Source organism: Aulonocara sp. 'chitande type north' Nkhata Bay, linkage group LG7 (assembly GCF_057382095.1).
Source record: "Aulonocara sp. 'chitande type north' Nkhata Bay isolate Kocher_YH1m ecotype deep benthic linkage group LG7, A_spYH_male_GT1.1, whole genome shotgun sequence".
Taxonomy (NCBI): Eukaryota; Metazoa; Chordata; class Actinopteri; order Cichliformes; family Cichlidae; genus Aulonocara; species Aulonocara sp. 'chitande type north' Nkhata Bay.
In genome coordinates this window covers 12269902-12284831 of record NC_141350.1, presented here as the reverse complement: position 1 = coordinate 12284831, position 14930 = coordinate 12269902, and the positions used below count along the sequence as shown (strand labels likewise).

General features: G+C 39.1%; 2 protein-coding genes across 3 annotated transcripts in view; one reads left to right on the top strand and one right to left on the bottom strand.

Moving 5' to 3' along the window:
- The first annotated feature begins 2506 nt into the window (after positions 1-2506).
- On the top strand, positions 2507-13687 carry rasef2 (RAS and EF-hand domain containing 2). Of its 2 annotated transcripts, none has more exons than XM_086298610.1 (18): positions 2507-2657; positions 2907-3222; positions 4888-5040; positions 7090-7180; positions 7523-7618; positions 10017-10094; positions 10182-10297; positions 10380-10448; positions 11094-11175; positions 11308-11378; positions 11482-11668; positions 11748-11849; positions 12067-12211; positions 12306-12387; positions 12528-12642; positions 12742-12855; positions 12977-13053; positions 13150-13687. In XM_086298610.1, exons 1-18 carry the CDS (start codon positions 2594-2596, stop codon positions 13250-13252), a joined length of 2061 nt encoding a protein of 686 aa, XP_086154736.1. In that variant the 5' UTR covers positions 2507-2593; the 3' UTR covers positions 13253-13687. The 2 variants fall into 2 exon arrangements, with proteins under 2 accessions (XP_086154736.1, XP_086154735.1); XM_086298609.1 differs by having other exon boundaries at positions 12064-12211.
- fkbp16 (FKBP prolyl isomerase 16) overlaps positions 12506-14930 on the bottom strand; it is a 33849-nt gene continuing 31424 nt past the window's right edge. Inside the window, exons 7-8 of the mRNA XM_086298611.1 lie at positions 14252-14389; positions 12506-14141 (exon numbers count right to left, since the gene is read on the bottom strand). Coding sequence (XP_086154737.1) covers positions 14055-14141; positions 14252-14389 — 225 coding nt within the window. The 3' untranslated portion in view covers positions 12506-14054. The remainder of the gene's footprint in view (positions 14142-14251; positions 14390-14930) is intronic.

The window sequence follows — 14930 nt, the reverse complement described above, 5'->3', positions numbered from 1 at the left end:
CCATGCTCTTCTGATTTTCAAACAAACCTTCTGAGCCATTTTAACATTAGAGTCTATGGAAGAGTTGGAGGGAGGAGGCTGTGCATTGGTGACATTTATGAAAGAACCATAACACCTAGTACAATAGTAAACACATTGGATGAAAGAGGACAGCCATGGCTACGTTTTGAGGGTAAAATCATACCTGTAGAGCAAACGCTGCGGACACAGCAGCAGTTTTAAAAAAGATTTTAAGATTAATTTTTTTGCTCCTCTCACTCTAGCAGTTGAGCTGCCTCACTCTAGCCCCAACATTCCGTCCCATACACACCCATTATAAACTCTGAAACGGGTGAAAAAACATCATGAAACTTAAACTGGAACTGAAGAAAAAGTATAATAGATATTGAAAAGATAAATACAAGTTGAATAGTTGAATGTCTTGTCTTCGTTTTAAAGTTTGAATGGTGGCTCTATGTGAACGTATGTTGAAGTAGTAAGAATTTAAAAATGAGTAAGTTGAATGAGAATTTGAAGGGTCTCCCCATTGAAATACATGGGAAATTTTTGTTGAATAAAGTTGAATAAAATTAAAAATATAAATGTTAAAAATGAGAAAAATAGAAGCAATGTTGTCCAAAATAATAGGAATCTAACGATGTTTGAATGGTTTTTCTAAGTTGAACGGTTTTGAAGGAGTAGGCTTTCAAAAAACGTACGGAAAAATAAAATATAACTAGAAAGTGCATTTTCTGAAGAAACTGCAGTGTGAATGCTTGAATCTGAATGTATGCACTGAAATGAATTAATTGCTGAATTTTGAGTTAAAAATGTTGAATGATAAAAAAAAAAAACCCGAATTTAACGTGAAAACAAAAGTGCTGAACTGCTAAAAGCTGAAGGTTACACAGAAGAAGAAGTTGGAAAAAAGCTGAAAATGTTTTAATTGTAAATTAGAAAAATCTAAGAAATGAGAAAAGAAACTTTAGAGTCAGAAAACACCTGAATGAATATTAAAAGTTCATATTCTTTGAATCACTGAATGACTAAAATGTGAGCCCTCCACTTGGATCCACACAGTTTTAAAGGTTTACATCTCTGAGCTTTTGAAAGACACGGTGTTGGAAAGAGAAGAACGATGGATACGTTTTGAGGGTAAAATGATGGCTGTAGAGCAAACACTGTGGACACAGCAGCAGTTGAAAGAGAAGTGTTTAAGATGAATCTTGGCAGAGTGAGAGAGAGCTCGTTAAGCAGACACGTGTGAGCCTGGTTGCTATAGTGACTGCACCCAAATGCCTCCATACACACGGACACAGACATGCACCTCACTTTTGCTGCTTAAAATGAACAGAAAAGTCAGCCCCAAACAAATCGCTCCCAAATGAAAAGTACAAGTCGTATTGACGAAATTCTTTCACCGTGAGCGACAGCAATGTCTAGTCTACTGAATTCTCAGTTTTCATGCCTGTGGAGTATATTATATGGACGTGGTGACAGTGTAAAGACACCCTGTACTTCTGATTTTCAAACGAACCTTCTGAGCCATTTTAACATTAGAGTCTATGGAAGAGTTGGAGGGAGGAGGCTGTGCATTGGTGACATTTATGAAAGAACCATAACACCTAGTACAATAGTAAACACATTGGATGAAAGAGGACAGCGATGGCTACGTTTTGAGGGTAAAATCATACCTGTACAGTAAACGCTGTGGACACAGCAGCAGTTTTAAAAAAGATTTTAAGATTAATTTTTTTGCTCCTCTCACTCTAGCAGTTGAGCTGTCTCACTCTAGCCCCAACATTCCGTCCCATACACACCCATTATAAACTCTGAAACGGGTGAAAAGACATCATGAAACTTAAACTGGAACTGAAGAAAAAGTATAATAGATATTGAAAAGATAAATACAAGTTGGATAGTTGAACGTCTTGTCTTCGTTTTAAAGTTTGAATGGTGGCTCTACGTCAATGTATGTGGAAGTAGATACAGTTTAAAGAAGAGTAAGTTGAATGAGAATTTGAAGCGTCTCTCCATTGAAATACATGGGAAATTTTTGTTGAAAAAAGTTGAATAATTTTAAAAATATAAATGTTAAAAATGAGAAAAATAGAAGCAGTCATGTCCAAAAGAAGAGGAATCTAACGGTGTTTGAATGGTTTTTCTAAGTTGAACGGTTTTGAAGGAGATAGAGTACAAAAAACGTACGGAATAGATAATAAAATAGTTTAAAGATTAGAAGAACAATACTGTGAATGCTTTTCAAGCATTCACACTAATAAAGATTCGAATAACAATACTGTGAATGCTTTTCAAGCATTCACACTAATAATAAAGATTAGAAGAACAATACTGTGAATGCTTTTCAAGCATTCACACTAATAATAAAGATTCGAATAACAATACTGTGAATGCTTTTCAAGCATTCACACTAATAAAGATTTGAAGAACAATACTGTGAATGCTTTTCAAGCATTCACACTAATAAGTGGCCAGTGACTTCAAAACGCTGCTGCAGTCCCAGCTGGAACAAACTGTGGGCCCCAACTCTGAGCACAGGTTACCGCTTTTCCTCTCAGGGTGTTGTCAGAAACTCTGCAAACCCAGCCAAACAATGGTGCGCAGGTTATCTGATAAAACTCTCACATGGAGCACACACACCTTAAAGGTAAACACAGGTAAGCACCTGCGTTGTCTGTTGTAGTTCTATTATATCACAGCGTCACTGCAAACATACATGACATCTAACTCCAGTCCAAGCCAAACGAGGAGGCACATTAGGGTCCATTGATTCGGCTGGTACCCGCCTACAGGCAGGTTTGGACCAATCCTCTACAGTAACTCTGAGACGATGGTGGGGGCTTTTATTTTGGCTCAAGTTTGTTAAATTCTAACATTTTCTGGATTATACTTTATTTTTAAACCAGTAACTATGGAGCGACCCAACCTTCGGAGATTATTCTCTGTTTGCGACGTGAACAAGTCCGGTAAGATCGAGTACGAGGACTTTACTGTAGTCTGCCGTGAGCTCAGCGTCCCTGAAACCGAGATCGGGACTCTGTTTGACAAGTTTGACCCGCACGAAGACGGATACATCGACTACAACAGGTTTTCCTCCAGGTTTCAGGAGGTTTCGGAGACTCTGGATCTGGCGTCTTTCGGCGCAGGGGCATCCCAAGCACAAGACTCCCCCTGGGAAGAGTTTGAAGACAAGGCAGATACGAAATCCATCCTTACCGAAAGGTAAACTCACATCCGGGAAGCTCCAGTTTGCTCTACCCGTATTCTGGCTGGAAATTACCTGGCCAGTGGTTACTGCTGCCCCACTGTTAGCTTTGTGCTGCACTGATTAGTCATGCGGTACAGGTGTGTACTGGAAGAATAAACAAGCTCACCCTTAAAAACGATATACAGCTTGAATGTAATCAAAAAACACTGGACGTTTATACTAAGATAATAAGTATATACCTACGTCCCATAACTTTTGTATCGTCACTGATGTCATCTTTCTTAGTGGCAGGGGCGTTTATAAAGGATTTTTAAATGGGGTGCCACTCGGAACCAAGAGGAAGCCGGAGGGAAGTACAGGAAATCAGAATATTTGTCAGAAAAACATGTGATGTATTAAAAACTGCTGACGCACATGAGTTCAAATAGTGGTTTATACTGAATAGGTTTCTTGCAAAGTGGTCAAAGTGGTAAAGTTCATTTTAAGTACTAAATATACCTAAAATGCCTAAAGTACTATGCACAATTATATTGCTGGACTATTACTGATTAACTGATATCAGGGCACTCAGTGAAAGACTTGGAAAAAAAAGAGACTTTGTTGCATTTGTGACTTTTTTTTTTTCCAAGTTTTTATTTGTATGTAGGGTTGATGTTTAGGGGTTAGATCCCATGGCTGGCTGGGAGAAATGTGTGTGGCTCTATGACTTAAAGGCGAGGTCAGGCCAGTTTATGGTTTGGATGTAAGTATATGGTTTCAGCAACGATGAAGTCTTAATTAATGCATAAATCATTTTAGCACCATCTGGCAATTTTCATTACTTACTATAATTGTATATGTTAAATATTATTATTATTATTATTATTATTATTATTATTATTAATAATAATAATAATAATAATAATAATAATAATAATAATGATAGAAATAAATAGCTTTACATTAAATGGTATGAAATACAAAGTACAATATTTGTATAGAACATTCAAGGACATTTACTCAAAGTAAAATATTAGTATTTGTAATAAGTTACATTTCAGTATTGTATTATGTGACTCAACACTGTAGAAAGAAAAAAAGAAAACAATACAGAAAAATATAGTTTAAAAAATGCAACTATCTTTAAGCATAGCTCAGCTTGGCATTATATTTGTTACATTATTTCTAAATGGAAGTTTTCACAGTTTTCTCTAATGGTGATCAGTGACACACAGAAACCCAAACTGTTTTAGATCTGTATAGATCTTCTCCAAACCTAGAAAAGCTAGATTTTGCTATCTTGCTGTATACTAATGAGATCTAGAAACTTTTTTAACACTGAGAAAAATGTCCTAAACGTAGCTCTGTACACCACATCAGAGTAGATTTCAAACACTCAAGATACCGACTGATGCACTAAGTTTTATCTTTTAATTGAAGGGTTGAAACAGAAATTACAGCACTATTTTGTCAAAAGATGTTTACCTCTACCTTTTTGTTTCACCCATTTATTCCACAGTGGATATCCATCATGAATGGTCTGTTGCACTGCTTTCTCTTTCTGAAACGATCAACTTTTAACACCTATCTTTTAGCCCTCCAGGAGTTTATAATTTGCTGCTAAAACCATATTTTGGTCAAAATATGCAACTGAAAACATGTCAGTCAGCAGGTGGTTACTAACTGTTGTGTTGTCATAGTTTCAGGGAGCAGCTGGCCGATCTTTACAAGGCCATTCACTCCTCTGCAAACATGACTCTCCTGAAGCAGTATGAGGAACTCATCCACTCCCTGATCAGCCAAAGCCTGGACAGCAGACTTCAGTGTGAACAGCTTGAAACCAGTCTGAAGCGGTAAGAGCAACTGTCCTGCGTGTGGTCAGTAGATTTAGGAGGAGCTTGTAAAGTCAAATCAGTATATAACAATCAGCAGGAAGTCACAGCACATGGGTCCCAGTGATGATATGAGCAGATATGAAGTGGCTGCCCTCTTGTGGATGCAGTTCAAGTGCATTTTTAATGTGGTTTACTATCTAACTGCTGAAGCTGCTAAGTGTTTAACCCTCCGGTCTTCACTACTTTTGTCAGTGTGCAATTTGCATATTTTCTTAAGCTAATTGTTTCCCCCAAATGAGCTAGAGACACAACAGCAGAGTTAAATGTTTATTTGGGCAGACTGTGAATCTGTGCAGATTTCAACAGCTCTGATTAGTGGAGATCTAACTGCTAGTTGACCCTTCTGATGTTGCTGCAGTCTCATATGCCATCTGTCAGCTGGCTCATCAGTCACTGTTCTGAAATAGAAAAATAATAATAATAAAAGCACCTCTGTGATTTGGATTAGGGTGTTCTTAGTATAACACTGCCAGTGGTTTGCATACACAAGGTCTTCCTCTATCCTTCTCTGACATGGGTGTCAAACTGTGCTTCTGAATCGCATCCTGACACAAAAACTTCCTTTTATACAACAAAGTCTTTTTGTGAGATATTCAACCACTTTTACATTCAGATCATTTAAAGTTTTGAAGTATTTTATGCTGTGTTGCAGGTATGGCGAGCTCTAAATACCACCGATTCCTGTACTCGCCAAATGAGGGGATTGTGAGGGGCTTTTTTGTGCTTTGTTTGAAGACGCTAATCCTAAATTTAAAGAAATCATCTTTTTTAGGTTCAATTCTCTTCTGTGTAGAGCCTGTCCATGCATCATGTGGCTGCTCCACTGAATGCCAAACTTTCCTGCAGCTCCTTTGTTTTATTTATGTAGTGCTAAATCACAACAAGAGTTGCCTGAAGGATTTTTGTAAGGTAAATCCCCAACACTAATAAAGAGAAAACCCCCTATGAGCAAGCACTTAGTGTCAGTGGGAAGAAAAAACTCCTTTTTAATAGGAAGACAGGATAAAAGACACACTGTGTAAGCGAGCCAGAGATGAATAAAAACTAATAATTGAATGCAAGGTGGTTCATAAATACATGGAGAGTGAAAGTGGGTGAGTGAAGAAATATTGCACCATGCCGAGACTTAACTATCTCAGCTTTTTCCCCTTTGTTTATCTGCTCCGTAAATGTGCAGCTTTATCTGATGTTTTTCTTAGTAGTGACACTCGTAGGTGTGAACCTGAGTTCGAATGGTTGTCTGTCTCTATGTGTTAGGGATAGGCTCCAGCCCCCCTGCAACCCTGACCTGGATAAGCAGAAGAAGATGGATGTTTTTACAAAAAAGTTGATGCTGCTTAAGGTCTACAACCACTCCTGATTGCTTACTTTGAGTAGCCAAACAGTGACTTTTAGTAGTTTGTGTCTTAAAGGGTTAATCAAGGTTTGACTTCAGCCTTTTTAATAATTTCCTGTAAAGACAGTCTGTTAAGCCATGGAATCTCTGTCATAACAAACAAAAGTGAGTGTGTCTCTAAGAGCTTTGTGTGCTTCACTAACTGCATGGAATGGGAAAGTTAACATTCCTTTCTCAAGGAAGTAGGAAGACTAAAATTTGCTGCCCTTCCCAGTCGTTTAATTGTTTCATAGCTTGGGTATTTCCATCTGTTTCCATTAGTTGTATCTATAAAGTAACCTTTTCCCCACATAAAGTAGAATAAATGTGTGTGGGCATCTAATTAAGAAACTCCACTGGCAGTAATCAGTACCTCAGTAGCAATCACCTGGGGAGTCTTGTTTTGAAATTCTGTCCCTCCCTCGACTCTGGTTGGCTCTCGTGTTGTCTGAGCTGAAGAGCGAAGCCACAAGTGTAGCAGGTTTCAAGTCAAATCAGTCAGCTAGATCAAATAAATGGACTCTTCTGGTTTTATGTGCTGCTCATTTTTGTATTCGGATTGCTGTTGGAGGATCTGCTTTGACTGAGCGTGCTTGAAGGATGGACTCAAACAGACTTTTCTGTTCAAACAGAGCCGAGGGCTTAAATCACAGTCAGCTGACAGAGCTGGAGGACGATATACAACAACATCTCGCTAGGACGGAGGAGAGGGCGAGAGACGAGGTGAGTGGAATAGCTGCAGGGTTCATAGTATGTGAAGCGTTGCTCCTGTGATTTACTTCAATACTTAGAAGTTAAACGTAAGAAATTTCATCATGAAAGGCAGCATATTTAATCAATAAACAGCACGCAGACAAGTGGACTAAATGATTGCATTTGATTCCCTGTTGAAGTGGAAAGATTGCACTCATTCCTCAGTGTTTCATGTGAGCTACCTGCAAATTTGTGGCACAGCCCACAGCAGCTAGTTACATGTGTTTTCACAAAGAGCCTCTGTAAAGTCACAGGAAAGCCCCTCTTCAAGGCCTGAGCTGGCCTGCACTTCTAACTGCTTCGGTTTCACAGGAGAGAAAGAAAATGGAAGAAATTATGGCCGGCTTGCAGAGGAGGCATGAGAATGAAGTTGCAGACCTGCATGCCAGTGTGGAAAGACTGTTAAAGGTAGGTTGTTGTTTTTTTTCGTATTTCACAGACAGCTGTCTACTTTGTTCCCCCATGATGTTCTCTAACAACATACAAAAAGAGAAGAAAGCCTCTGTATCTGAAAAGCAACACACAAGCTCTTGTAGGATGTCTAGCTGCTGCTGCTTGCTTTCTGGGAAAGTGTGATGGACCGTGCAGACAGATAAAGTCTGCTCACTACCTTTCATCCAGAAATGACAGCATTTCCAGAAAATGTCAAGATTTCGCTTAAAAACAAGACTTTTTAATAATAATAATAATGGATACTTTATTGATCCCCATGGGGAAATTACTTGTTTTTCTCTGCATTTGACCCATTCACTCAGTGAAGCAGTGGGCAGCCCACTAAGCAGGCGCCCGGGGAGCAGTGTGTAGGGACGGTACCTTGCTCAGGGGTACCTCAGGGTAGCCGTTAAGTGGATTCGAACCGCCGACCTTCCGATCATGGGGCGACCACTTTACCTACTGAGCTATCCCTGCCCCATTTTACTGGTGCATTTTGCTTCTCCGTTCACATTAGACGTAGCAGAAAATGTAATGTAAACATACACATTTGTGGTTAGCTATACAATAAGTTAGCCTTGGTGATTTGAATAGTGAATAAAAATACAGAGGAAAGATGAATTGAATAAAGGAGGAGACAAAAAAAGAGGGAAAGCATAATTAAGAGAGAGTTGTGTGTATTTTGGAGACTAGCTGCGCTCATTCTAAGGCTTCATATTACGTGCATTAACATAGATGTAAAAGCACACATTGTATAGACACTACCTGTACTGTTCAATCGAACCATGCTGGAGGCATTTAAATGCATAGAGTAAATGAGGCATAAAAAGTGAAGCCAGAAATTCACTCCACACCCATTTAAAGCAGGAACTGGCCAAAACCTTTTTTTTTTTTTTTTTTTTTGGCTTCTTGTAGCGAGTTGTCCCTGTGTCATGGCAAACAGTGATTGCCAGTGTCTGCTGAAAATTATCGACTTTAAAGTGTTGTAAAGCACTTGTTGTCATAATTTGTCAGACATATCTCACGGGAGTTATGTATATGTGTGATTTTTAACTTTCCTGTCACAAGTTAGAAGCTGACATCAGTTTTTGGATTTTTAGATATGCTTTTAATTATCCTGGCAAAAAGACTCGCTGAGATAAAAACAAATCTTTTTTTAAAGAGAGGTGTGGCAAAGAGGGAACGAGAAACTACAACAAATATAACAGTTCTATGAAAATATTTCAACTGGCAAAAAGGACTGACCTGATATAGAATATAGAACAGAGCAAGTTTGATAATGCAGAGTCATAAGGATGCCTGCAAAACGGGTCATTTAAAAACGAAAAAAACACTATGTGTAACCCCTTTATGTTGACTACAGCCTATTCACAGCCAAGCGTTTTTTGATTAAACACATGAAGCAGCTCTTTGCAAAAATATCAGTTAGTGTTACAGTACCCAGCTGTTTAAAAGCCTTTAAGAAGCTACAGCGTCACAAAAATGCACCTCTATGTGGCTTACTGTAGTTCATCTACAGGCCACACTAGCATTTTGGTGTCCACAATGCAAAAATATGATTGCCACCTCATGCAGCATATGTTGTGTCAGACAAATTTCCAGTGTCTGTGACTATTGTGGATGGTGACCAACATCAGCCCGGTCAAATAAAGACTCTCTGATGATTCACTTAAGCCGTTTTGAATTTAAACCTTCAGCAGAAGTCATCTTAAAAACATCTACTTAAGTTTTTGACAGTAATTCCTGGTTAATAATTTCCTATCAACGAGGAAGACGAGACATTATTACGTGAACTTGCAAAGTAAACAAAACAATGCAATTAGGTTATTATGTAAGACATGTAATTGGAGTACTGTGTAGCTTTAATAGTAAGACTCCTCTGTATTGCAATAGTACCAAATGTCTGCTTGGCACATACAGTATAGTGGAAGCAGTTGGTTTCCTTGTCCTGTAGATGGTGAACATGATAGATCAGCTGCTCTTACACAGCGTTAACTTATTGTGAGCATACAGTTTGATGGATATAAGATGGTACGTTTCAAGAGATTGGAGGCAAGTCTGTGTGTTTAAAGTAATTTAGAAACACTCAACAGTGTTTCTAAATCGCAGCATCAGGTCATTTTAAACTGTAAAACATCCTGTTTGCTACAAATGAGTTGCAATTCTCTTAAAAATCATCCTTTATTTAAATGTTTTGAACTTTATATATAAAAATGTCTAAACTCTGAACTGCTGGTGTTTCATTCTTTCACAATAAAAGATCTGGTGGCTGTTACTTTGTATTTTGGCTTTTCTTTGCTTCATATAATTAAAATGTAAAACTGTTTAACCAAATCTTAATGTAACTGCTTTTGTTTTTTTTCATTGATTTAAGAGTAAAGAAGACTCTGAACTGAACCATTCAAAGGAAGAGATGCTCAGACTGAGCGGACAAATCAGCAATCTCTCACACGTAAGTCAAACTACAAGATTAGTCCAGTAAATCCCAAAATGTTTTTATCTTTATTTTTATGTTGTCATTGACCGAATCTCCTCACAGGAGAACGAGCAGCTACGCGGCTCTCTTCTGCAAGCCCAGACAAACATCGCCATCCTGCACTCAGAGCTGGACAAGCTGAAGAACGTGTATGCGGATCAGAAAGCTCAACATGAACGGTAAAGCTATTGTCAGACCTGACCTGACGATTCTGACGCTCAGAAACCACAATCCATATAAGGTGTGTGCGTCCTTTCACAGAGAAACGGAAGATTTGAAGAGGATGGCTATGGAATACCAGTCGTACTCCAGTCAGATTCAGATTCTCCAGTAAGTCTGCCTTTAAGCTCATAATAATGTGTTTATGCTGACTTTTTAAAACAATAATGTAATGACTCTAGTCAGTACTTTCAAGCTCTTCTACGTGAGTAAATAAAGCGCACAGGTTTGACAGTGTCACTCCTGTTTGACATTTATGAGCTCTATATAAACAACATGAACTTGGATTTGAGAATCCAAGTTCATGCAAATATTTATTGCTCTCCCTACGATGTAATAGAAGAGCCAAGTACCTCCTAAATGCCTCTAATCTTTCTAATCTAGTTGTATGAGTCTGCCACTTATCTGGACTAACTGGGGGTAACAGAATAGTGGGATTTTTGCTATTTGCATAATGACTGATTTTATTAGTTAAATGGTAAAACCTTTAAGGCAGACTAATGTGAACGCTCGTGTGCTGTGTCACTGTGAATTCACTGGACAGCTACTAAAGTGGCCAAAGGAATGCCGCTCCTGGGGATGTTGCGTGCTTGTTTAAATTATGTCTTTAGAATAAAAACTACACATAAATAGTAGCATTGACTGACCATTTATAAGGAGTGTTTGACTGCTTGACAATCCCATACAGTAAAGTAAGGAAGTGCAATAATTGTATGTATATGCGACTCTCACGTATTTCCTTAAATGCATCATTAGGGAACTGAATAAAAAGCTGTATGACAGTAATGACGACCTGCGCTCGGTATTGGCAAGTGAAGCAGTTGCAGCTAAAAGAAGGGTAAGTCTCTTTTGTTCTAATAGCATGTTTCCCTATACCCTCTGGCTCTGTCAGGTAGAAGCTCACAGTCAACTGTTTTCATGAGTTTAAGGTGTTTTTTTTTCTCCCTGACTTTCCTAATCTGCTCAACAGCTGTCTCCCCAAAATGAAATCCCAGCCAGGAGAATGAAACCCCTCCGACAGAGCACGCTCAACCATAGCGGGTATATAAAGATTTTTACACACCTGTATGCCTCTACCGATTGATGTCTACGCACTTAAGTGTCACATCTAAAGCCATAGTTTGCGTCGGGTGTTTTCGTACAGCTTGGAGGTCCCGAGCAAACTGACCTACTCTCATGTGGCCACCTGGGCCGATAAATACCTGGACAGTGGGGTCTCCCTGCCGATGGACACAGCTGAGAGCTCGGGCAGTGACTACGACAGCGACGACAGCAGAAGCTCGGTGGAAACTGTGCACTTCAGTTACTCGTGTGTCCCATCTGACATGGAGGTGGGGGACAGGTCCAGGATCGCTCGATGCCAATATGCTCCTCTGCTCTCGGGACATTGAATTTGTGTTTTTCTTACAGATATCAGAAGTGAAATCTGAAGCTGCCGTGTCAATGGCTCCGAGTATGGCCACCTCCATCGCTTCTTCCCTACGAAGACGTTTATCTGTCTTTTCTCCAAAGGTAAACCGGTTCTTGATTTAACGTTTTTGCATTCCCACTTTTCCTTTGGTTTCTTCTTTGGTGTTGTGTTTAGCGTTGCTCTTTCTTGTAATTTTGTATTGATTTAAATTTTAGTTTTGTGTGCTGCGTAGTCTCATTTCTGAAAGGTAACTAAATGATGCTTGCTTTATATGGTCAGTGTTGGGTAACCTTGTTATCTTATGCTCCCTTTAAGCAGCCGTTGGAAGCAGACATGGAAGCATGTGATGAGCCCACCCAGATGTACCGCCTGGTTTTAGCGGGAGACGCAGGAGCGGGGAAGTCCAGCTTCCTGCTGAGATTGACCCTTAACGAGTTCAGAGATGATATTCAGACAACACTGGGTGCGTGCCATGGCAAACATATCTTTTGATTAAACACTGGCACTCGCTTGAGCTCAGAGATATAAATCTGCTTTTCTTTTCTTTTTTTCCCCAGGGGTTGATTTCCAAATGAAGAGGATGTTGGTGGATGGCGAGAAGACAAATCTGCAGATCTGGGACACAGCGGGGCAGGAGAGGTACAGCACCTCCATGAGAACCGTTTAATGAAAACTGAAAATGTGGTGCTATCATTTTGGTTCTAACACATGTAAACCTCTTTAATTATTGACTCAATTAAAAGACACTAGAGTAAAATGAGTTTTTATGTTTATTTTAGGTTTCGTAGTATTGCCAGGTCTTACTTCCGTAAAGCTCACGGAGTCCTGCTCCTCTATGACGTGACTTCAGAAAGCAGCTTCCTTAACGTCAGAGCATGGGTGGATCAGATTCAGGTAACTGCAGTGGTGACGATCAGTTGTTGAAAAGATGACAAAAGAAGCACTATTTAAAAACTAGGAACAGAATTTATCGTCTGCTTTGTTTCTATTAAGGAGTCAGCGGAGGAGAAAATACCCATGTGTGTTATTGGAAACAAGGTGGACCTCCGAGGGGAGCTTCCTGAGGGAAGCTGTGTGAGCAGTTTGCACGGTGAAAAGTTGGCCAAGGTGTGTTATTTTATTTTTTTTCTCCATTTCACCTAGTGGAAAAGTATTTATACAGACACCTGGCGTCTAAGGTGTCTAAGTAAACTGAATGCACTCAGGGATGTCGGTGCTTTGCTTGTAGACGTACGGTGCCTTGTTCTGCGAAACGAGTGCCAAAGAGGGTACAAACATCACAGAGGCTGTGCTTCATCTGGCAAGGTAGGAGGTCAGAGAGAGAGAGTTTGAGTTAATTTCTTTGCTCGTTTTTTGCTTGGTAACCCGTGGCAACACTCCTGCCTTTTTACTTTCACACAGAGAAGTGAAGAAAAATGTCAAACTGAGGCCGCAGTCAGACTCTCAGGTCAGACTGAATCAAATCAGCCCAAAGAAAACTCTTAACAACTGCTGTGGACTGTAGACGACTCATGTCTGTACAGAGCAACGAAGGACAACGTGCTACTTTTATTTAATAAATGTCAAATTTTAAAAACTGTTATATGAAGGTTTCTATTGTGGGAATATTGCACATGTGCAAATATAAATGTACAACATTATATTTCTTTTAAAAAGTTTTATTTATTTGGTAGGTTATTTTATAAAATAAGCAACAGTGTTTACATTTTGATTTAATGTAAGTATTTTAACTGTAACTGCCAGATACACAAACGCTTTTTTTCGATCAATGCACTATTTTTTTCCCCCCCAGATTTCTTTTCTAGAGTTGCATAAGAGGGGGAAAAATATTAAATTTTTTTGTTTTCATCGTCACTGTAAGCAATACTACATTGCGGGTTTATCGCTTGTACTAATTTAAGGATTTATCTGTGTGTAAATAAAACTGCTTGTAACTGGGTTTTTTTCTTTACAAAAGTCTCACATCCACTAATTTTTGGGGGGTTTTTTGTTGAACATCTGTGATAGCGGAACATTTTCCAGGCCCCATTATTTATAACAAAGAGAAACGTAATCCTTTTTCCAAGTGAAACAGACAGAACTGGAAAGCTGAGAAGCTTCTGTCGTATCGATCAGCAGAAACCTACTGAGAACTCTGTTTTATTATTCGTTTTTCAGACGAGAGCTTTTTAGTTCAGGCTCCAGTGCTGTCGTGTTGAATCAACAGCAGAAAACTCTTTTCATATAAACTTATTAGATGACTCGAGACCAAACTCTGCTCCTGCATATGAAGATGATGATCTTCGAACTACTTCCAGCAGAGGATTTCAGTTTCTTGCAGTCAAAATCATTGACGTCACCAAACTGCCCAGAGCCACCACCAGAGCTCCAAGTATAAATTTCCAGGAAATTCCCTAAAACACAACAAAAACACCACGGTAGTTCCAGTCAATGCCAGATTCGTGGCAATCACAATTTAAAAAAAAAAAAAAAAAAAAAAGTAGTAGATATAATCACAGCTTACAGATGGCTTCTTCTTTGATGGGATCAGGAAAGGTGCAATATTGTCTCCAAGCATCTCTGCTGGTTTGGGTTTCCACTCTTGGGTTTCTTTGCCTCCAGACTGCCTTTTGACAAGTTTAGATAACTCAACATGGATTGCCTGTAAGGGGGGGAGGAAGATGCTTCTAGTAAATAAAAATGAAACGCTCAAAGGGTGAAGGTGCAGTTTTAAAAGTGTCCAGCAGGTGAAAGCAGAGATCTGAAAGTAAAGTAGACCTTTATGCTAAAGACCAGGGAATTATGAAAGTCACATTTTAAACTTTATACTAACAGCTTTGCACTTGTAACCAAATTTCACACAGAGGACCTTTTATATTTTTTAAATGGCAGATTTATCATCGGAAAACTGTAGCTCGCCATAAAAAGTAAGCCATTTTTCTTATTTTCAGTGGAATTTCTGATATTTTTTTTTTTGGGTGACCCACCACTACAGAGTGCAGTGCACCAACTTTCTCACAGAGCAGCTAAATCAGGTTTCTCTAAAGCATTTCATCCACTGCTGGGACAAGCGTGTAATTACCAAAGCAGCAGATATTTTCGTTTTGTCTAGACAAGACCAGGCATATTTGCGACTGTGGCAGTGCGCCCTATAGATCAGGTCACTGTAACATTGGCAGAAATGTACTCAAACTCTGTAGATC